The sequence below is a fragment of the Panthera tigris genome, chromosome A2 (genome assembly GCF_018350195.1).
Source record: "Panthera tigris isolate Pti1 chromosome A2, P.tigris_Pti1_mat1.1, whole genome shotgun sequence".
Classification (NCBI taxonomy): domain Eukaryota; kingdom Metazoa; phylum Chordata; class Mammalia; order Carnivora; family Felidae; genus Panthera; species Panthera tigris.
In genome coordinates, this window is record NC_056661.1 from 31,229,371 (window position 1) to 31,253,110 (window position 23,740).

General features: G+C 41.4%; 2 protein-coding genes across 5 annotated transcripts in view; one reads left to right on the forward strand and one right to left on the reverse strand.

Annotated features, from left to right (window-relative positions):
- Positions 1-40: 40 nt before the first annotated feature.
- THOC7 (THO complex 7) lies at positions 41-23,266 on the reverse strand. Of its 3 annotated transcripts, none has more exons than XM_042979344.1 (8): positions 23,122-23,266; positions 7,631-7,748; positions 6,591-6,718; positions 5,958-6,044; positions 3,527-3,584; positions 2,110-2,176; positions 1,958-2,027; positions 41-283 (listed from the first exon to the last, which is right to left on the reverse strand). In XM_042979344.1, the coding sequence occupies exons 1-8, from the start codon at positions 23,138-23,140 to the stop codon at positions 216-218; spliced, it is 615 nt and encodes a 204-aa protein (XP_042835278.1). In that variant the 5' UTR covers positions 23,141-23,266; the 3' UTR covers positions 41-215. The 3 variants fall into 3 exon arrangements, with proteins under 3 accessions (XP_042835278.1, XP_015394013.1, XP_015394012.1); XM_015538527.2 differs by lacking the exon at positions 23,122-23,266 and adding an exon at positions 20,673-21,120; XM_015538526.2 differs by lacking the exon at positions 23,122-23,266 and adding an exon at positions 14,957-15,090.
- Positions 23,267-23,456: 190 nt separating this feature from the next.
- Positions 23,457-23,740, forward strand: part of ATXN7 (ataxin 7) — a 140,512-nt gene continuing 140,228 nt past the window's right edge. For both annotated transcript variants that reach the window (XM_042979347.1, XM_042979346.1), the window contains exon 1: positions 23,457-23,503. The gene's annotated coding sequence lies outside the window, so the exon portion shown is untranslated. The remainder of the gene's footprint in view (positions 23,504-23,740) is intronic.

Below are 23,740 nucleotides of genomic sequence, written 5' to 3' on the forward strand. Positions count from 1 at the left end.
TACCTTTCAAGAATAAAAAAGGCATTTCAATACAAACAAATCGATATTAAAGTCTTTTTCCTTTGTGTAAAGAAATCGGAATGAACTGGGCATTAACATTTAAAAGCAAAGTAGTTCACTGCCAAAACTTTAAATCTCAAGAGTACAACAAGTTCCAAACACAGTGAGCATGTTGTTACTTCCGTATTCTTGGGAATGGTGAACCATTAGCCTGTCTATGGCTTGGAGTCTGTTTCCATGCTGGTTTCTTGAGCTTCTTCTACTTCGGAGAGCTTTTCATCATCTGTAGTTGAGAAAGAACCATAAAACTGCAGTCAAATTTCCTTAAGTTATATATTTAGCGAATATACGACAACATTTTTATCCTTTATTAGCTGATATATCTAAAAAGATGGCAAAATGGCAGTCTATGACTGCAATTGACCTACACAGTGTTTGGTTTTAAAAATGCTGTTTTGGCTGTTGGTGTTTATGAGCGTAATCAAAATGTAAAATTTATGTGATAGAGTACATTAAAAAAATTTTTTTAATGCTTATTCATTTTTGAGAGAGAGAGAGAAAGAGAGAGCATGCACTAGGGAGGGGGAGAGAGAGGGAGACACAGAATCTGAAGCAGGCTCCAGGCTCCGAGCTGTCAGCACAGAGCCCGACGCGGGGCTCGAACCCACGAACTGTGAGATCATAACCTGAGCCGAAGTCGGACGCTTAACTGACTGAGCCACCCAGGCGCCACTAGAATACATTTTTTAAAATGTATGTGAGAGAGGGGCACCTGGGTGGCTCAGTCAGTTAAGCATCTGTCTTCGCTCAGGTCATGATTGAACTGCTCTTGGGTTTGAGCCTCGCGTCAGGCTCTGTGTTGACAGCTTGGAGCCTGGAGCCTGCTTCGGATTCTGTGTCTCCCCTTCTCTCTGCCCCTCCCATGCTCACGCTCTGTGTCTCAACAATGAATTAATGTTTAAAAAATGTAAAAAAAAAAGTTTAAAATGTATGTGAGAGAATACATTTTTTTAAAAATCTAGGTTTTAGGCTTTTCTTTTCTTTTCTTTTTTTTTTAAATTTATTTCTTTATTTTGAGAGAGAGAGAGAAAGTGTGTGAGCAGAGGGAAGGGCAGAAAGAGAGAGGGAGAAAGAATCCCAAGCAGGTTCCCTCCCACTCTATCAGTGCAGAGCCTGACGCAGGGCTCAATCCAAAATCAAGAGTGGGATGCTCAACCAACTGAGCCACCCAGGTGCCCCTAGGCTTTTCTTGAAAATGATCAGGAAATCAGACAGCATAGAAATTTCCAATTTGCTATAATCAATAGAAAGAGCAAGTCTCCAGTTCCTGAAAGTACGTTCTATTCACTGACTATGCAAATGTGCTTATGTGCTAATTACTTCACCTCCTCACCATTGCCTGCCTGGGTCCTGAATTACTACTTCACAGCATTACTTTATAGCAATAAACTATAATAAACCAAGAAGAATTCCAAATCTATCACCTTTGAATTTCTCTTTATATGAAACACTGGTTATGTATTTAAATCATATATTGTTACACCTTCAGGCTTTTCTGCATATATACGGAAAGTTGAACTACATGAATGCCTTCTGGCATCATCCAGCTATACTCCTACTCTGAAACTGCAGGTATGCTCTGTCAAGAAGACATGTATTTTAGAGGGCACACCGCTGGATCACTTAAAAGTCCTTATAAACATTCATTCCATTGGGGCGCCTGGGTGGCTCAGTCGGTTAAGCGTCCGACTTCAGCTCAGGTCACGATCTCACTGAGGTCTGTGAGTTCGAGCCCCACGTTGGGCTCTGTGCTGACAGCTCAGAGCCTGGAGCCTGCTTCCGGTTCTGTGTCTCCCTCTCTCTCTGCCCCTCCCCCGTTCGTGCTCTGTCTCTCTCTATCTCAAAAATAAACACACAAAAAAAATAAATAAACATTCATTCCGTGACTTCTACTTACTTTCCAGCGTTTGCTGAAGTTCGTGGATGGTACTAAGTAGAACGTGAAACTGTTTCCGTCTCAGTTCCAGCTGTGTTCATGAGAAAAGAGTTAATGCACACAGATCTATGAACATACACATATCACAGAGGCTAAAATACGTGTGCAAATACCTTATCTTCCACACTTTCTTTAATATGTGAAAGATGCTCCAGTTCTTTTCCCAGAGACTCTAGTTCCCTGAAAATAATAAAACAGTGTTACATTTTGCTAATTGGGGAGACAGAATTCACAATGCCTAAATTTTTAATTACTAAAGAGTATTTAAAAAATTTTTTTAAAGGATAAGAAATTCTTAGACTCCATTATGATGAAACTTTGAAGCGAGGGATGATTTCTTAACTTCTAAATGTGCACTAATTTCATTAAAATCAAATTTCTAGATAATTTTTAAAATCTAAGAAGACACAGATAATAGGATATCATACCCCCAAGATTTGACAACTTTTAATGTTATGTCATTCTTATTTGACAAAATAAGTCTTTCTTCTTCTCTTTTTCTTGGTAAAAGAACTAAAACACTGCAGATTAACTTGAGATACTAGAACCTTATTGCCTGTCCTCTATCTCAGGCCTTTTATCTTCCTCTACTCCCCAGTCAGGCAATCAGTGTATCATTCCAACCCATATATTTATTTGTCCCTCTAAATTATATACAGTATTAGTAGATAATGGGGGGACGTTAACTTTATAAATGGTTACTATTCTGCAAGTATTACAGAAGATCAGGAATAATTTAAAATTCATTGTATGTCTTCTGTTTTTCTTTTCACTGATTGTGTTTTGAAATCTGAGTTTAAAAAGTGTATAAGGGGCGCCTAGGTGGCTCAGTCGGTTAAACGTCTGACTTCAGCTCAGGTCATGATCCCACAGTCTGTGAGTTCGAGCCCCAAGTCAGGCTCTGTGCTGACAGCTCAGAGCCTGGAGCCTGCTTTGGATTCTGTGTCTCCCTCTCTCTCTGCCCCTCCCCTGCTCATGCTCTGTCTCTCTCTGTCTCAAAAATAAATAAAAGCATTTAAAAAAAATTTTTAAAGTGTATATCTAAAAAAAAGTGTATATCTAATTTGTTTTATACTCCTCATTTAGTATTCTACTATATAAGTACACCATACTTTATTTATCCATTTTAGTGTGATGTATATTATATGAATTTATTTTTTTAAGTTTATTTATTTTTGAGAGTGAGAGGGACAGAGAATCCCAAGCAGACTCCACACTATCAGTGCAGAGCCAGATGTGGGGCTCGAACTCACAAACCACAAGATCATGACCTGAGCCGAAACCAAGAGTTGGATGCTGAACCAAATGAGCCACCCAGGTGCTCCTATATGCATTTATTTTAGACCTAGAGGCAGTTAGATTGGAGGAAGAAAAAAATTTAATCAAGCAGCATTAGAATATGTTATTGGGAAGATGTGACCCCTCCTTCTGAAACATACTTTGTACTCCCATAAAAATGGAAAACATAGGCTAGTATGTGAACATTTATGTATAAAGATTAGTTCCTTTCAAAGTAAACTCTAAACTTACTTTAGTGTCTCATGTCTGTCTGGATGATGCTGGATCACTTTTGCCAAAGCATCATATTCTGAAAGATATAAAAATATTTATCAAATTAAGGTTTTTTTGAACCTGGATATGAAAACAAAATGTATAACATGACAGATCTCTCTTAATCAGTTTCTGAGTGCATAAAGAAATAAAAACAACTTAAGGATGGAAAGAGTATTGCCAATGTCACTTGGTTGGCCTATAACTATAATCCATTATTTCAAAACTTTTTTATTCTTTTTTAATGTTTATTTGTTTTCGAGAGACAGAGACAGAGAGAGAGCAAGAGAGCAGGGGAGGGGCAGAGAGAGAGGGAAACACAGAATTCAAAGCAGGCTCCAGGCTCTGAGCTATCAGCATAGAGCCCTATGCAGGACCCAAACACACGAACTGTGAGATCATGACCTGAGTTGGAGTCGGACGTTTAATCAACTGAGCCACTCAGGTACCCCTATTTCAAAACAATTTTAAACAAGGACTTTTGCTCCCAATCTGTTTTTCCATTTACCTATCCCTAGGTAGGATATAAGAAGCCAGCAGAGTATAAGTGAACTTAAGCCACTATTGATCATTAAGCAGACTGATTCTGATGAGGATCTTACTACCTATTTGCCCAGCAAAGAAAAGATCAGCTAGGTAAATATATCCTATCATTAATTTGGATCTTAACAAGGGCAAATTACACATCTCATTCTCATTCTAAAGGTAAAGATTTCAGAAACTTAGAAATGATTTAAAATTCAGAACTGATAAAATTCCTTGTTTCTGTTCCACTGAGACTTTCAGGTTTCCTTGTTATTTCCTGTTGGCCTTTCTTATGAAATGATGAATGGCAGCATTCATTTAAAAGCCTCAGCTAATCCAGAAAAAGCATTGTAAAACATTTTTAAATTATTTTAGAATCGGTATTAATTATTAAATACATTGCTGTAAATTGGCCACTGAACTTGACCATATGCATTTTAGAACGAATTCGAAAAACAATTTTTTTAAAATAAGGAATTAAGCATCTTAATTGGTTCATTAAAATGTAAAATTCATTGTTTTGCAAATCAGCATATTAATTCAATAAAAGTGTGACTTAAAAAGTTTTTTTAAAATTTATTTTTGAAAGAGAGAGAGAGTCGGGGAGGGGCAGAGAGAGAGGGAGACACAGAATCAGAAGCAGGCTCCAGGCTCTGAGCTGTCAGCAAAGAGCCCAACATGGGACTTGAACTCACAAGCTGTGAGATCATGACCTGAGCCAAAGTCACATGCTTAACTGACTGTGCCATCCAGATGCCCCAATAAAAGTGTGACTTTTATTTGTTTATTTAAAAAGAAAAAAATTTTTAATATTTATTTTTGAGACAGAGAGACAGAGACAGAGACAGAGACAGAGACAGAGACAGAAATAGAGTACAAGCAGAGGAGGGGCAGAGAGAGACGTAGACACAGAATCCGAAGCAGGCTCTAGGCTCTGAGCTGTCAGCACAGAGCACGACACAGGGTTCCAACTCACAAACTGTGAGATCATGACCTGAGGCAAAGCTGGATACTTAACTGACTGAGCCACCCAGATGCCCCAAAAGTGTGACTTCTAATAAAATTTTTTTAGATTACAAAGTAATACGTGATCAGTGAAAAAAACAAAAACAAAAACAAAAAACCCTAAGCCATAAAACCCCACAGCCCCAAAATAATAACCGTTTACATTTTCTATTTCCTTCTAGTTTTTTGTATATAGGTTACAATTGTGATTATGCATTATATTTTTTATCTTTCTTTCTTTCCGTTTACATTATAGGAGAAGCAATGCCCCAGCCATTAAAAATTATTTTGGACTAGTTTTTATGGACTGCAATGAGGACAAACCCTGATTAAAAACAAAAGAAATCAGGGCAAAACTAAACTTTACTCTTCCTCTTATTAGATATTTAGGCAGCTTGCAAATGTTTGCTTCCTTTGTACTTAATAAAAACTCACTGAGCTTAAATTCTTTTCTTTTATCTCGCAAGGAGTTCCGTGAAACAAATAACAAACCTGAGGTCTAGTGTATTTGTCTGAATTGCCTTTGCTGATTAACTGTAACATTTAGGCAAAGGGGTCTGAAGAGTAAAAAGAAAAAATGAATACTTAAGAAATATTTGGATAATCAATACCATCCAGCAAACAAACAAACAAACAAAAAAACAAAAAAATATTTTTTTTCCAGCACAGCCTTCCTTCTCCACTATTTTAAGGAATAACATAGCTTTAAAGAATTAAGTTTAGCTCCTAATTCTTTTTAATAATTCAGGTTGATTCTTACTGAAGATTTTACCACACAACATTAAAAACTGCATGAAAATAGTAATAAAGTAATAAAGTAATAAAGTAATAAAGTAATAGTAATAAAGCATTTGCGCACTAAATTCCACAAAACCCTTACCTTGGCGATTTTTTCGTATTCGCTTTGCTTGAAGAATTTGCTTTTTGCACTCAGCAATTTTTTCATGTGCTCCTGCAATGCTACATTCTATATGAAAAGGTTTTTTTTAAAGACAGTTGTAACAACATGTATAATCTCCATCCATTTTTAATTTTAAAATGTGTTTTTTTTTTAATTTTTTTTTTTTAACGTTTATTTATTTTTGAGACAGAGAGACACAGAGCATGAATGGGGGAGGGGCAGAGAGAGAGGGAGACACAGAATCGGAAGCAGGCTCCAGGCTCTGAGCCATCAGTCCAGAGCCCGACGCGGGGCTCGAACTCACGGACCGCGAGATCGTGACCTGAGCCGAAGTCGGACACCCAACCGACTGAGCCACCCAGGCGCCCCTAAAATGTGTTTTTAAATTAAGTTCCATTGCTAATAAAATAGATGCTGGTGGTTTAAAAAACAGCTGTAACCCTAAGTATTGTATCATATCAGAATACATTTTTGTAGCTAACATTTACTATATTCTATTAACATTGTTATTATTTTACCACAAACCAAAGAAAAATGGTAGCAGATATTGTCTCCTTTGGGTCATAAAAATTAAAATTACATGGAAACATTAATTGCTTTAAGTTTCTTTACCTATTTCTTTGTAAATTTTTTCATAATTTTCCATTTCTCTGAGATTCATATCATATACCAGCAAAGTTTTCCCCATTGAAAATTCACATTGGGACAGCGTGCTCAGCATACGTTGGTACTGGCTGTATCTAGCGAAAAAGAGAGAAAAAACAGAATAAAGGTTTTTGTGAAATACCAAAGTTGAACCATTATAGTACAGGCCAAGATTTGGTAATTAAATCCTATCAAGTTCTAAGAGAATCCTTTGCTTTATTTAAAATAATTTTTAAAAAATTAAAAAAATTATAAAATACTTTAAAATATCTTTCCCTTATGTTTTCTTTCTCCAGATGTGATATACTTGAATTTATAAACTGCTCTAGTTACACGTGCAAAGATGAGACCACTGTTCTTATCACTATAAGCTAAATTCAAACAACTACTTGTTTGAATTTTGTTTAAAATACATTTTCAAATGTTTTCATTAGGATGTTTTTTTATGCTCCCAATTTTATTTTCACAATTTTTTTCACTCTTTACAAAGATCTATGTGAAAAGTTAATTCAAATGAGGGAAATTTTTCTAACACAAGAAAAATTATTAAATATGTATAAACCCTTGCAACAACTATCTCTTAGCTTATTAAAAAAAGAGAAAATTGAGGTGCCTGGATGGCTCAGTTGGTAGCACAGGTGACTCGTGATCTTGGGGTCATGTGTTCAAGCCCCATGTTGGGCCTACAGCTTACTTTAAAAAAAAAATAAAACAAAGACAATTTCATTTAGATATTTTGTCTAACTTACCTGCTAAAATTGACCAAATTAGTGAGCCAAAATTTAATTCTCCTTTCTTACCACCATACCTTCTGCACATTTTAATAAACATAAAGCAGGCCTCTGAATAGAAAGAAAGACCAGAAAAATCTATAGCTGATTAACCCAAAATTGCCTCCACTGGACACTGAAGGTGAGTGAAAATCTGAAATATTGATAGGCTGTATACAGGGTTTAAACTCTTATCAGCCCACTGGTGTAGACACAAAAGTGAGATGAAATAAATACCCCTCTTCCTGGGACCCAGAGTTGCACCATTTAATGAAACTTTTCACTAGCAGATTGATTCTCCGATCATCTCCAGCGCCGTCTCCATCAATTAGGAGGCGCTTCCGTATGACTTCGTCTGGAGGAAAGAAGAACATGAATTAAAATGATGGTCTGACTCTTGTTGACTTTCAGAAACAAGTAACTGATACCACTATTTATGCATTCATCCAAAAGAAAACCACTGAGATGTGAGTGTACTTCATGCCTCTAAACTGTGTACTTAAAGGTGGTTAAGACGGCAACTTTTGTTATGTAGGTTTTACCGCAATTTACGTGTGTTATTTTTATGTCTCTGTCAAGACAGTTATTGTCTATTGTGTGCCAGGGAGTGTACTAAGGGGCCAGGTTACAGCCTGCACTAATGGATCTGCTCTTGTTGGTTTGCTAAGCAGAAATCGTTTCCGGGGACCATCAAAGAAATAAGCCCAGAGTTCTTGGAGAGCTTTTTTTGGGAAAAACCTGTCCACACAGAGGGCTGAGGTGTTCCTATCTCTGACTAGTGTGAGGTAGAGGCAGAAGGCACAGAAAGAAAAGGTTTGAAAGAGGTAGTGGCAGACTGGGCAAAGAGAGGTGGGTCAGAGAAAAGAGAATGGGTTTATCAAAAAAAAATAAGTGTCATTTAGTCATTATGTCTGCAATGTTTCTTTCCCCATGAAGATTTTTTTTTTTTTTTTTAAAGCTAGGCTGTCTCACTTTTGCTCCAAGGAGAAGAAAAAAGATAAAACAGAAGAGCAGGGCAGGTAATGACGAGGAGCTCTAAGTGGGGCTCTTGTTGGCCTGTCTGGCAGCCCGGAGCTAGTGTTCTTGCTGGACAAAGTAATCCTGGATCGTGACAAGAGAAAGGCAGGTTGAAACCCAATGAAACATAAATTTTCATCTACCAGATTTGCGAAGATCAAAATACCCGATAAAAAGGGTTGGCAAGGATCCTGAGAAAGTGCACTTACATACACTGATGGAAGGTACAGTGGCACCCTCTTTGTGGGGCAAATGGGCGACAACAAACGGTGTTTAAAACATACATCCCGGGCACCTGGGTGGCTCAGTTGGTTAAGCGCCTGACTCGATTTCAGCTCAGGTCATGATATCACGGTACATGAGATTGAGCCCCACATCAGGCTCTGAGCTTACAGGGTAGAGCCTGCTTGGGATTCTCTCTCTCTCTCTCTCTCTCTCTCTCTCTCTCTCTGCCTGCCCCTCCCCCACTTGATCTCTTTCTCTCCCCACTTATCTCTCTTAAAATAAATAAATAAATGTTAAAAAAATAAAACAAAACTAAGATGCACCTACCTTTTTGACCCCGTAACTCCAATTCTAGGAATTCATCCCATAGATAACATCCCATAGATAACTGTGCACCCACGCACAGAGATAAATGTAAAGGGATGTTCTTAGCATTGCTCATAGTAGAAAGATTGCAAAGCTAAACATTTACCAGTAAGAGACTGGTTAAATTATGAAACGTTCATATAATGTATTATGCAGCCAAAAGAATAACGTGGATGTACATACTGATGCCCAAAAATCTCCTTTGATACATGAAGTGAAATGAAAACAAAACAGGTGAAGAGAAGCATACAGTTAGCTGTTATCTGTGTGGAAAAGGGGGAGGCTTTGTATATGTGCATATGTGTGCACATCGCACATGTATGTGTTTGTGCATTCAAAGAATATCTTTGGAAGGAACACAGGAAAGTGGTAATAGTGCTTTCTTCTGGTGAAACGGACTACAAAGATGAGAAAAAAATTGAATTTTCTGTATTATTTTGCAGAATTGTGTTTGTTTTTCATCATGTGCATGCATTATTTTTTTTAAATAAATTTTAAAGTGTGAATAATTCCTGGAGAGCCTGCATGATGAATCAACAGCAAAATCTTTGAACAATAGTTCCTGTGTGTGGGCAGAAGTATTTGTGAGCGCAGGTGCAACGGAGATAAACTTTAGAAGGCAGGTGGCTGCAGTTTTTAAATCTATTCTGTGACAACATCAGATAAACACTTTTAGAATTGGGTTTTGTTCTCGGAGTCATGGCTTTGACAGGCAGCTCAAGTTATCGATTCATCAGGTATTTTAATGTTACACTTTAAAATACAAACTAATGCTTTCAGTTTTTGACCACCAACAATGTTATTTGAGGAGCCTCAGACAAAACAGTCCTTGAAGAGATTAAAATGCAGAAAATGAGTTGATTTTATTTTTTATTGCAAACATCCTCTAACTTTGTTAAAAGTTAAAGTAATTTCTACACTGGGCACTGGACACGGGAGCACCTGCTCCAGAGGGTGCATATTCTGATGTTTGATGCTGTTCCATTCCTTTCCTTTCTTTTGGTCAATTTGTTTTCTTTCTTTTCTTTTCTTTCCTTAAGTTTATTTATTTTGAGAGAGAGAGAGAGAGACAGAGAGACAGAAAGAGAGACAGCAAGCACATACCAGTTGGGGAGGGGCAGAGAGAGAGGCAAGAGAGAGAATCCCAAGCAGGCTCCGCGACGTCATCCAGGAGCCTTACGTGAGGCTCGACCCCACGAACTGTGAGATCATGACCTGAGCAGAAGTCAAGAGGCAGACACCTAACTGGCTGAGATACCCAGATGCCCCATCAATTTCTTGTTTTCTTATCTGTGCTCTTCCAACCCCTCCAACAAACCCCATCTTCCTCCCAGATACTGGGGCATCCTACTTTATTGAGGCCCAGGGATTTCAAATATAAATGCATTCAGGGAATAGGATATAGGAAAATTGGGGAATGAGTACCCACCCAAAGCGGGGAAACTATTACCACAGATGGCTTTTCAAGAGCTTTTTAAAGTTTGGTGACTAACTACAAATGTTTCAAGCACGTTTTGTGATCATTCCAGCTGCATATTTAAGATCTGGGTACCTTTATATATGCAATATATATATTATATACATAATATAATAATATATTATGATATAATTATAAAATTATAAAATTTTACAATTATAAAAATTTCTGAAAAATGTTTTGAACACTGTACAGGCCAAATAAACTTGGGGCAAAGGTTCATGAGGTTCCTGTCTTATTCATGGCTTCCTCCTCAACCTCTCACACTGTGTCTTTACACTTCTGATGCTCAATAAATATTTTTTACATTGGCTTTGTGGTGCCTGCCCCAGACCACCTGCCCTCTGAAGAGCTTTGTTTCAATAAGATACTAACAAGGATCAGCAGGAAACCATCTTTATTTTCAGGTCCAAAGCCGAGATTTCTCTTCTTGTACAAAAGACAAGAATTCTCGATCAATGAGCAGATGTGTTCACACGGTACCAGGAATTCTAAGGATGTGAGATAAAGAACTGAGCTCTTTTGCTCTAGGTGGAGACATAACATGCATATGAACACAAATACAGAGGAGGCTGGGAATGTTAAATAAGTGCCGAAGACCCATAATAGAGGAGATTAGGAGGACAGCTCCCTTTGGCTTGGGGGGAGTTAGGGGAAGTGGAATTTGGGCTGCTCTCTTCATACTTAAAAATTACCAACCAAGAAAGCTAAGAGGTATTTTAACAATATCTACCTAAACTTCAAATGACATATGCCTTTGGCCCAAGGATCCTAGATAAACTTGCACATATGCAGTATGACATATGCCCATCAACAGGGGACTAGATAAACTTTGGAATAAGGATATGATGGAATACTATGAAGCCAAAGAAAAACAAAGAATGAGGAAATGTCTATGTACTAATACACAGAGCTCAGTTAAGATAACTTGATAAAGAGCAAAGTGAGGCAGTATGTATGGCATGTTTCCTTTCACATATAAATGGGGGGAAACGTATCCATACAGATACCCTAGAATGATATATAAGAAACTAATAGAAGGGGGGCGCCTGGGTGGCTCGGTCGGTTAAGCATCCGACTTCGGCTCAGGTCATGATCTCACGGTCCGTGAGTTCGAGCCCCGCGTCGGGCTCTGTGCTGACAGCTCAGAGCCTGGAGCCTGTTTCAGATTCTGTGTCTCCCTCTCTTTCTGCCCCTCCCCTGTTCATGCTCTGTCTCTCTCTGTCTCAAAAATAAATAAACGTTAAAAAAAAAAAAAAGAAACTAATAGAAGGGGTTACCAAGGGAGAGGGGCAGGGTACGTGGGATAGAGAACAGGCTGGAAGATGGGGAAATATCTTTCTATATTATTTGACTTTTGAGCCATATGAGCCCTCAAAATCTGTTAGCTGCTGTTTGAAAAAGAAAGCTATGATTATGGTGATGGTATCACAGCTGTTTGCATATGTCCAGATGCAGTGAATTGTACACATAAAATATGCAGTTCTTTGTACAAAATTATACCTCAATAAAGCTGTTGGAAAACAGAAACAAAAACAAAGGGGGCGCCTGGCTGGCTCAGTCTCTGGGTCGTGAGTTCAAGCCCCATGTTGGGTGTAGGTATTACTTAAAAAAATAAAATCTTTAAATAAACAAATAAACGAATTTTTAAAAAGGAAAAAAAAAAAAAAGAAAAAAAAAAGAAAAAAGAAAGCAAGCTAAAGTCCCTTCCCTGCCCCCACCACAGGCAGGGAGAAACCTGTGAGCTCCAGCAGAGGTGGGGAATCAGAGACTGGATGTAAAATGTGTACACGTGAGAACATCAGGGAGGCTGCACAAATCTTGGGACCCAAGGACAGAAAGGCAGTTAGAGGTCAGAATGTGGGCGTCTCCACCAGTGAATGCCAAACCAGCAGACTTGGACCTTGCTGGTGGGCACCTGGGAACTGCTAAAGATTCAGGAGCAGGACTTTCTAGGAAGATTAAGCTGAGGACAATGTACAAAATGGACTGCATCTGGGAAAAGCCCAAAGGCAGGGAAGCTATTAGGAGGCTACCAAGGCACAGGCAGTTGGAGGTAAAATGGCATGAAAATTAGAGATTAGAATCACAGGTCCTGGGGCTCCTGGGTGGCTCAGTTGGTTAAGCAGCTGACTTCAGCTCAGATTATGACCTCATAGTTGGTGAGTTCAAGCCCTGTATGGGGCTCTCTGCTGTCAGTGTGGAGCCTGCTTGGGAACCTCTGTCTGTCTGTCTCTCTCAAAATGCCAAGGTGGCCTGAGTAGGAGTATGGTCAGACCAATTCTGGTACCACTGGGGACTCCCTGTCAAGGCAGTTCCGGGCCCTTCTCCCAATTCAGTCTCTTCCTTCAAAGCCAAACCCCTGGGCCAAAGTCAAAAACTGGGACCAAACATACAGTGTTTGCTTTGTGTGTGTGGCACCAAATTTCAACTTCATCGATAAAATGGGAATAAAACTTCTTCTGTAAAATGGGAATAGCATCTCCACTGTGAAGGAATGCTGCTGTGAAACTTCACAGAAATGAAATTACACAAAGGAGCACATGCCTTTTCATGGTGGGAAAGCAAGAAAAAGAGAAAAAGAAAGTTACTTATATGTTTACTTTTTTTTAATGCTCACTTATTTTTCATTTTTTTTTACTTTAGAGAGAGAGAGATTGAGTGGAGGAGAGGGGCAGAGGGAGACAAAGAGAACGAGAGAGAGAAAGAGAGAGAGAGAGAGATTGCGAGCATGGGAAAGGGGCAGAGAGAGAGAGAGAGAGAGAGAGAGAGAGAGAATCTTAAGCAGGCTTCATGCTCAGCATAGAGCCTGACACAGAGCTTGTTCCCACGACCCTGGGATCATGACCTGAACCAAAATCAAGAGCTGGAAGCTTAAACGACTGAACCACCCAGGCATCCCATATGTTAAATTTTTTTAAACATTTTATTTTTAAGCAATCTCTATAGGCAATGTGGGGCTCAAACTCAGCCCTGAGATCAAGAGTCACTTGCTCTACTGACTGACCCAGCCAGGTGTCCCTGCTTATGTTAAATTTAATCCACAACTTGTACCATCCTAAAAATCTTGAAAAGTGAGTAAACATCGTGGAAGGTATATCTGTAGATACATCTATACAACTACACAGGTATATATTAGGCACTTACGCATACAGAGTTTTAACCGGTTAGGATTTCTCCCAAATTTGCTTCTATCTCAAGCTTCATATTGCAAGGTCACAGTGTTTCTAGCTTAAACTGCATAGACAGTTGTTGCCTAGAAAATTCTCTGGGGATAAAAATTCCTGAAATAACGTAAATAAAATAGAGCACAGCTCCAACAGCAATAAAATAAAAGGGTACGGTGTCAGTTTGAAAACAGCTTTTTCTTTTTAAATATAAAGATGGGCTGCTGATGGTTCCCAACACAAATGGCATGAGCATTGTTATTTTTAATGATGCCTCATCAATTAGCGCTAGACTGAACACACCTAAAATATGCTTTGTTTACTACATACATTGACTTCAAAAATTATCATCATGCTCGAAACTATTAAGTAACTTAAATGCTAATATTAATAATTTGGACAGGCCTTGGCCCACCCTATAAAAACAGTAGGCATGGCTTAGAAAACTATTTTAACGATGCTATCAATATTATTCCTTAGTTGTCATGATTGCTTTCTTTACTGACTATGAGGACCAGTGCCATCTGGAAAGAGCTTCTAACCCCAAATACCTAACATTTGTCCTGAGATGGTGGTTTTCTGCCTGACTTTAGGATTATAGGAAGATTTCCTACTGGATTCAGTTATATGTTGTGCCACAATTATACCCACAGTCTGCCATTCAAAATCACTTTAAAATCAGTTATGACACATGTATGCCGACAAGCAAATATTTACTCGCAAAATTGGGATGCATTTTGGACCCCTTTCTGTCTTATATACTGACCTATTTACTACCTAGAAGAAATATGTAATCACTTAAAACACCAAATAATCCTCAAAAAGCCCTTGCAAGGGGTTAGATTTTTAATACCCCATTTTCTATAAACAGAGAGGCAGGAAGAAATGACTGCTTTACAGTCACGAGACCAACTCCCCTCCTCCAAGCCTCGGGGGTCAGTTGACACGGCCATTTTAGCTGTGCTCTCATTTTATCCCGGAAAGGACAATCTCTCATAGACCCAGACTAACATTCTTTTCAAAATTCATCATTGTTATTAAAACCCTGATTACAAAACAAGGTTTCATAACACCTTGGGGCAAATATTCAAAATAGGAAAAGGAAAACAATGGAAGATAATAGGAAAATTGAAGGTAATCGTGGGCCAACTTTCAAAACACTTCTTTAGGGACAGGTCAAGGCTTCACAACCAGTGTCAAGGGCCTCACGGTGAATGTAACTTCCTCCTAGGGCTAAGCTACTCTCAAGTGTGCCTCCCTAAACTGCTAGACCTTATAGCAACCTATAAGATTGCTTAAAAGCAACCTCACCTGCTTTTAGGAAATAGCAATTCTGTGACCTCCCAATGAAGATTAGCATTTCCTTTCTAAAGGCAAAGAATTCGGTCAGCACAGAAATGCACCACTGAATTTTTCTTGGTGTTCCAAACCAAGAAACTGGTGGATCCAAACTGAAAACCAGAGGGATAAATTTTATTTAACACTTTGAGACAAAATGAACTTGAAACAGCGGGCTACTACAGCAATGTAGCAATATGTATCAAAATTAAAATACGTATATTCTTTGACCTTCTAGAAATTATTCCCACAGGTGTGTGAAGACATCTATACAAGTATCTCTATTAGACACTACTTGTAAGAGAAAACAACTGGAAATAATTAAGGGCTTGGCAGAGAATTAATTTTAAAAATATAGCAGAATACTACACAATTGATACAAAATAATGAGGTAGAAAGAGCTCCAAGATGTAGTAGAAAGAGTTCTAAGATGTAACAATTATAGAAGTATATAGCACAGGTGTGCCTGGTGGCTCAGTTGGTTAAGCATCCAACTCTTGTTCTCAGGGTCATGAGTTCAAGCCCTGTGTTCAGCTCCACGCTGGGCATAGAGCCTACTTGGAAAAAAAAAAAGTGTAACACAGGAGAGTTTGTAAATGTTTGCATAAAATTTTAAAGTATACATACATAGTGGCCTACAACTAACATATATATAATGTTTGCAATATGCTATGTGTTTTTCACATATAAACACGTTGAATCTGCGCGATAGCCCTATAAAGTAGATATTACTACCCCTATTTTAACCGTGAAGGAACTGAAAGTTGCTCAGATTAAATATCACCGGAAATCAGGAGTAGAGCTGAGACCCAAACTCAGAAGTTTGGCACTAGAGAAAGTGCTTTTTACCCTTTACAGGCACTTAAAAATCATTCTGAAAAGGTGCACGCACACACACAAAAACAGTTTCTAATAATTACCTCTGGGAAGAGGGATTAGCCACAGAAGGTGAAGTAGGGGGAGGGTTTTCACTTGTCACTTGATGCTTTTTTCTCGAATTGTCGGACATGCATTACTTTTCTTTTTAAAAATACCAACAGTGGTTATCTGGAGAGTGAGTTTATTGGTCATTTTGAGGTATTTTTCTTCATTTCTTCTGCATTAAAAATTCTATTCTATGTCCTTTAATAAATCTATCATGTGTTAACAAGAAAAAAGGAAACTTTTGACCAATAACAAAAGGAAACCAAAGGAAAAAAGGAAACTTTTGACCAATAACAAAAGAAACTAGGGCCGTGCAAAACCAGTGTGCATGCAGACTGCTGTTAGATTTATCACTGGATCACCCCTGCTTATGGGTTATTAGGCTGAATTATGTGTGTCTCATTGTTTTAGATTGCTTATGGTAAAATAACACGTAGCCCCTCCTTTCAAGAAGCTTAAAATCACTAAAACAATTTTGAAGGCCAACAATATCAAGAAGTCACAAAAAGGCAGTGGAAAGAACAGTAAATATGACGGTTTGCTTTTTCCATGTAAATATTGATCTCTTGTGAGATACTTAGAGCTAGTCTAAATACATTGCTGATGCCAAAGTAAATTACTTAAACCAAAATTAAATTTAAAAAAATTTTAATAAAGCAAAAATAATAGTGTTGAGGTCCTTTGTTTATCTCTAGATTTACTGAGACGTTTAGAGAAAGGTGCTAATAAAGTCAAGATTGAAACTCCAATCTTGCTTTGAGAAACCATGTTATCTTAGCTAAAGAAACATTATTTTATAGTTGCACTGTTAAGCCCTGTGCTGGGATCACAGCTGAAGGAACAAAGTGGCCAAACTCCATGACCACGAATGGAGTCATTCATTGATCCGCAATTGAAATAGGAATAATAGCAGCGGGCACTTGTACAGCATTTATAAGCTCCTATTTGATGACCATACATTCCTGTTTGTTCCTTTCACTCTGAAAAGTATCCTAGTTTGGACCATAAATTTGTCCTTCAATTTCGAAGTGCTTTACCTGTATTATCATGCCTCACTCTTGAAGAAACCCTATAAAGTGTGTATTACTATCTTCTTTTTACCCAGGAGTAGTGTTGCCTCTGCAGTCACAGGAAAATATACACAATCACATTATTAGAAAGTGACAGTACAGCTGCACACTGTTCTGCATATTGTTCATAGGCATGTTAAAAACCATTATTTCGGGGCCCCTGGGTGGCTCAGTCGGTTAAGCGTCCGACTTCAGCTCAGGTCATGATCTCGCGGTCCGTGAGTTCGAGCCCCACGTCGGGCTCTGTGCTGACAGCTCAGAGCCTGGAGCCTGTTTCAGATTCTGTGTCTCCCTCTCTCTCTGACCCTCCCCCATTCATGCTCTGTCTCTGTCTCAAAAATAAATAAACGTTAAAAAAAATTTTTTTAAAAACCATTATTTCAAGTTGTAACAAGCATGTATTCAAGCATTATACTTTCTAATTAAAAAAACAAAGACATATATACAGTAGAATACCACTCAGCCATAAAAAAGGAAATCTTGTCACTTACAAAAACATGGATAGACCCTGAGGGCATTATGCTAAATGAAACAAGTCAGACAGAGAAAGACAAATACTATACGATTTCACTTACATGTGGCACCTAAAACACAACTGAAAAAACAATAAAAAACAAACAAACCCATACAGAGAACAGATTAGTGGTTATCAGAGGGAATGGGTTATTGCAGGATAGGTGAAATGAGGGAAGGGGGTCAATTGTATGGTGATGAATGGTAACTAGGTTTATCAAGGCAATCACTTTGTAGTGCATTCAAATACCAAACGATGTTGTACATCTGAAACTAATATTATGTACTCAATTCATCTCAATTAAAAACACTACCGTCAAAACCAAAAAGCTCTATTTTATGGAACATAGAGCCATAGCCCGGCTCCCTGCCACCCCTTTCCCATCTCCCATATGTGCTCTGGCACATAGATATATATACCTAATGTTCTCTGTACTGTAAGAAGTGCTTTTGAAATGATTCTATCAGGGTACTAACACTGTTTAACACCCTTTAAATTCACACACACAAAATACAAACTGTGAATATAGTTTAAATTAACAGTGACACCATTTAAACTATTTTTGCAGTTCGCCAAAATACTGGGTAGCAACAGGGGGAGGAAAGAGAATGGCTTTGCCAAGAACTAGCTATGTGACAGTAAGTCACTAACTTCCCGGGACCTCTATTTTTCCATCAAGAAAATGGTAGTGTTGGTGATGGTATCTATAGTTCAGTGTCCATAGATAACAAATACAGGGTCTCTCCACTTCCCTCTGAGGAGGGCACTTTCTCAAAGTAACCAGTGTCCTTGTACAGGGGACAGGGAATAAAGAGCTTCTTCTCCAAGAGTTCCCAGTCCAACTGGATAGGCAAATCCGTATGTGAGGATTACATGAGGGCACGGCACCTTGCCAGGCACCGCAAATCTGTAAGAGGGCATTAGCTGTCCTTTAGGCTCCAGAGACATAATTTTTCAGGATGACTGAGCTATCCAGGTCACTCCTCCATCTTCTTTGCTGCCATCATCCTAATCCAAAATCACCTCGACTCTTGGAATACTTCTTGTTGGCCTCCCTGCTTTGATTCTTACCATCCTAGAATTCATTCTATACACAGGAGCCCCGAATGATCCAAAAGAAGTGTGGGAGGGGTGCCTGGGTGGCTTAGTCAGTTGGGTATCGACTCTTGATTTCGGCTCAGGTCAATGATGTCATGGTTCCTGAGATTGAGCCCTGCATTAGGCTCTGTGCTGACAGCGCAGAGCCTAATTGGGATTCTCTCTCCCTCTCTCTCAGAATAAATAAATGTAACAACAACAACAAAAAAGAAGTATGGGATCACTAATTTTTCTGCTTAAAATCATCCAATCATATCTAAGTATCAACAGAAGACAATCCAATCTCCAAGGCTCTTGGCGAGCTCCTGTTTACTTCTCTGACCTCCTTTTCTAGCATATCCCTCCTGGCCCACCTGGATACTAGCCCTTATCTTACTCCTTAACCCTATTCCTTATCTTCTCTAAAGGGCACAGAGCTTATTTTCGCCTCAGGCCTTTGCGCTAGTTGTAGCCTGTCTTGTATACTTTCCTGGGCTCTTCACAGGGTTGACCCCTTCAGGCCTTACTCTAAAGGTTACTTTTCAGAGAGATCATACCTGACTGTTGGCAGCCCTCCCCCATTATTCTTTCATATTCCATCCGGTTCTTTTTCAGAAGTTATTTCACAACTTCGTTATGTTCTTTCTCAGAAATGATCTTACTTATTTGATTTTTATGCTATTGCTTCTGTGCCTCAAGCAGAAGCCAGGTCTTCCTTGGTAGTTTACTGCTATAGACAGCACCCCGAATTGGGACTAGAAGGTATGTTGACCTATCATACCCACTCCTCACTTCTGCTTGATTTTTGCCAAAAGCCCATTTGAGGAAAACCATGTTTACAGTATCTATAGTTCAGTGTCCATATTGCCTGAAAAAGTTATATTTCATCCTTTCTTCTATGATCTAAGTATTCTTAAAACAAATTAGCAAAAAAAAAACCAAAAAAAAAAAAACCACAAAAAAACCCCACAAAAAACCCTCCAAAAAAACAAAAACAAAAACAAAAAAACACCTTGGTCTAAATTAAGGCAGACCAGTAGAAGTATTCACCTAAACCACACGGCCTATTGGCTTTTGGATGCCTTTCTAAATTGTGAGTTAGCCTTCTTTGACCTACTCAGGGATGTGCTAAGTAACAGCCCTATGATCATCAGTGCCGATAAAAGGTTACAGATAGGATACTGCCTTGTCTTTATGGAGACTCTACAGATCAACTTTTTCTCTAGTGTTTAAATCACAAAGAACTGCTTATCCTGTGTATCTAATGTTGCCTTCTCTCATGTACACGAGATCACACAGTGATCTCACAGTGATCACACAGTGGACCAGGTTCTGCCTCTTGCTATGACCTAGTAGAGAGTCACTTCCAGCTGTCTTAATTAATGTACCAGATTTTACCTCTTGCATTTTGAAGATCATACACTTCTAATTTCTCTAGTCTTCCTTACTTTCAGTGCTCTGTTTTGCCAATTTCTCATCCATTTTTCATATTATGGTGAACTGCCTTAAATATTTTCTACAATGTATCATTTAAGTAAATTAAGTACTGAGGGCTACAACAGCAACAGGCATAAAATAATACGGTTAACAGGTGAAAGATCAACTGGTTCTAAAAAGAGAAGAGGTGAATATCTGAGGTGGGTCTTGAAGAATAAATGACAGTTACCAGGCTGGAAAGGGCAATCTGTGCAAATACAGAGATAAAGAAGACACAGCCCTCATCAAAGGAAAATGGAGAAGAGACGAGAAAACCAATTCTTACATTTAATAGTATTTGCTGAACATTTCTATATGTTGGACTCAGTGCAAAGCACTTTACAACTTTTATTGCATTTAAACCTCTAAACAACCCTTATGAGGTAGACTTTATTATTATCCCCATTTATAAAGAATAAAACTGAGGCCCAAAGAGGTTAATTAACCTACACAAGGTCAGACAGCTTTTAAGTGACGAAGTATGGATTCCTGTGGCCTCTAAGGATATGTGGGGGGTGGGGCATTTGACTGAAGTTACTACTGTTTCTAGAACTCATCTTCCCCTCCCATCTTCCATGTTGACCCTACCTCAATAAATAGAGAAGTAGTACATTTAGCACATACTCACTCAAATCAGCAGCCTGGATTAATACTCAGTTCTTCCTCTTACATCCACTCAATCAGTCCTGGCATTCTATCTTATTCTACTTCTCTGTATTGTCTGAGCTCCTGTTATCTCTTACTAGGACTAGTGTAGCAGTAGCTGAGAGACTGGATGCACAGCAGTGAGGGACAAAAACTCTGCAGTCAGACTGCCTGGCTCTGAGCTCAGGCTCTATAACTTACTAACTGTGCAAACTTGGGCAAGTTACTTAACCTCCTTGTGTCCCAGTTTCATCTGTAAAGTGGAGTTAATGATTAGAACACTCCTTGACGAGTGGAATACTATACAAATGTTAGAACCTAACTCCTCACTTCCCCTCATCATTCTTCACATAGTAGAGTGGGGTGTTGGCTTTTTTTTTTTTAAATGCAAATCTGATCATACCACACCAATGTTAAATTGTTTCCCATTGCCCTTAGAAATCTCTGGCTATAACTTTTTTTTTTTTTAATTTTTAGTATTCATTTTTGAGAAATAGAGAGGGCGTGAGCAGGGGAGGGGCAGAGAGAGAGAGGGAGACACAGAATCTGAAGCACGCTCCAGGCTCTGAGCTGTCCGCACAGAGCCCAACGCGGGGCTCAAACTCACAATCTGTGAGATCATGACTTGAGCCAAGGTTGGAAGCTCAACAGACTGAGCCACCCAGGGGCACCGCAACTTTGTAAATTCCAGCCACCATTGGTCATCTTTGAGTTCTTCCAACACGTTGGGGCTTTTGCACAGGTGGTTCCCACCTGGAACACGAGTCCAACCACAACTATTTATTTTTCAAAAATGTGACTAAGGTGGCTTCTTGAGTTCAAGCCCCACATCGGGCTCACTGCTTGTCAGCCCGTTGGCACAGAGCCTGGTTAGGATCCTCTGTCCCCCCTCTCTCGACCCCTCCCCAGCTTGTACTCTCTCAAAAATAAATAAATATTTAAAAAATGGGATTAAAAGTAACTGTCTCACGGAGGCTAATCTTCGAGAATGGATAAGCCATCTCTGCTACATGCTGCTATAGTTCCCAACCTTGTACTTCCCCTGTGGAAACATGTGCCACCCTTAAAACTAATTATCCAAGGCGTCTTTCCACCAGAGTGCAACCTGAGAGGGGGAAGCAGTCTTGCCTGTTGGTTCTGGACTGTAATTCCAAGGCCTAGCCCAGATGGGGTAAATAAAACTGGAATGAAGCAAAGATAAAATTTCCCATGAAGCTCCTGGACCTGTAAGTAAGCCTCCCACTTCACTACTTACTGCAAATGCCCGGTTATTACTCTTCTTCCCATTGCTGGCCCTTTCATGTGGGGATCCTGTGGACCCACAACTTTTCACGAGTGGCCTGTCCACAGGCATCTACCCTTACTGGTCACCATCTCTGCAGATACATCCAGCAGCCCTAGACATTCCCTTCCCACATGGTAAAGGACTTCCTTCGTCCTTAGGTTCTCCCTCCAGCGGCCCATCAGGCCTGTCCACCTTCCCCAAGGTGGCCCTCTTGTTTTATTTCTGTTCAGTCCACAGACCACCCCCTGGGTCTCTCCTCACCAGGGCCCACCTTCCCTACACTGTCCTCACAACTTTGCACAAACCCAGCCTCTGCCTGCCGACCCTCTCCCCATTCCTGCCCACAGACCACCGTACCCAACACATAAACACACACAAACACATCTTTTATTGTCTTGATCTACCCTATCCCCGCACTGGCTCCTCCTAAATCCCCCAAGCCCACTCTTAGATTGTCCTCCGCATACTCTGTCGACATCTATCCTTTTTAGATAATTGTCCCTAGTTCCAATCCAGGGCTAGTTCTTGGGCACCGCTGCCATCCGCCCCACTCTCTGCCCCCCCCCCCCACCTGTCCAGAAGACCCCTGCAGGTGTCACCCTCTGTACGCTGACACCCCTAGAACCGCCCTGGAACGTGTCTCTTTGTCCGAGCTTGGCCCGAAACCTCGTGTCCTCACTCTCCAGCCCCTCCGAGGCCCTCCGGACCCCGGACGGCAGGGTCTCCACCATTCCCTCCCCTTCGCCACTGCTCGGACCCCATATTCGCACCAAGCGCTCCCTCACCACATCCGCCGACCGCCTGGACCCCTTCCTGGTACCACCCGCCCACGCACCCTGCCACCGTTCCCGGCCGCCGCCCCTCCACCCCCCCAACGTGTGCTCCCAGCCCCGCGACCATCCTCCCAGCACACCGTCCCCCAGGCCCGGGGCGGACTCCGGCCGGGAGTCCCAGGGGCAGCAGGGGCCCGGGGAGAGGCCCGAAGGACTTGGGGGGGGGGGGGAAGCGGCCGGGAAAGGCCGGCTCTCCGAGGGGGTCTGATCGCGGAGGCCGAGGGGCTCCCGGAAGAGGCCGGGGGGCTCGGGGAAGGCCGGGGAGGCCGAGGGGCTCGGCGCAGAGGGCCGGGGTGGCGGCGAGCGGGCCTCACCGTCAGTCACGGCTCCCATGGCGTGCGCGGCGGCGGCGGCGGCGCAAGCTGAGGCGGCGGTTGGCGGCGGCGGAGGTCAAACTCCCACAATGCAGCCGGGTAAACAGCCATGGAGGAGGAGGCGGCGGCGCCCGCGGCCGCCCGCTCCGACGCCTGAGCCGCGCCGCGCCGCGCCGCGCCGCCGCCGCCGCCGCCGCCGCGGGACCCGCGCTCCCCGCGCCCCCCGCACTGCCCGGGGGCGGCCGCGGCCGGCGCGTGTGGGGGGCGAGGCCGGCGGGCGGCGGCGGCCCCGGCTACAGCCCCGGCCCCCGCCGCCCCCCCCCTGCCGCCCCCGCCCGGCCCACGCCCAGAGGCCGCCCCGGAGGCCGCCGCCAGCCGCCAGGTGAGCTCGCTCGGCCGCCCGCCGGGGGCTTCGGGGGCTGCGGGCCACCCGGCTCCGGGTCCCCGCGCCTTCCCGGGGAAGGGGACCGCCGCCCCCCCCCCCCCCTTCCCCGCCGCCGCATCCCGGCTGCCGCAGCTGGGGGTGGGCTCGCTCCGCCGTGGGGCGGGGAGGGTGGCGGGGACGCCCGGACCCGGCTGGCCCGGGAGGCGCAGGACTAGGGGCGCCGCGGGGGTACGG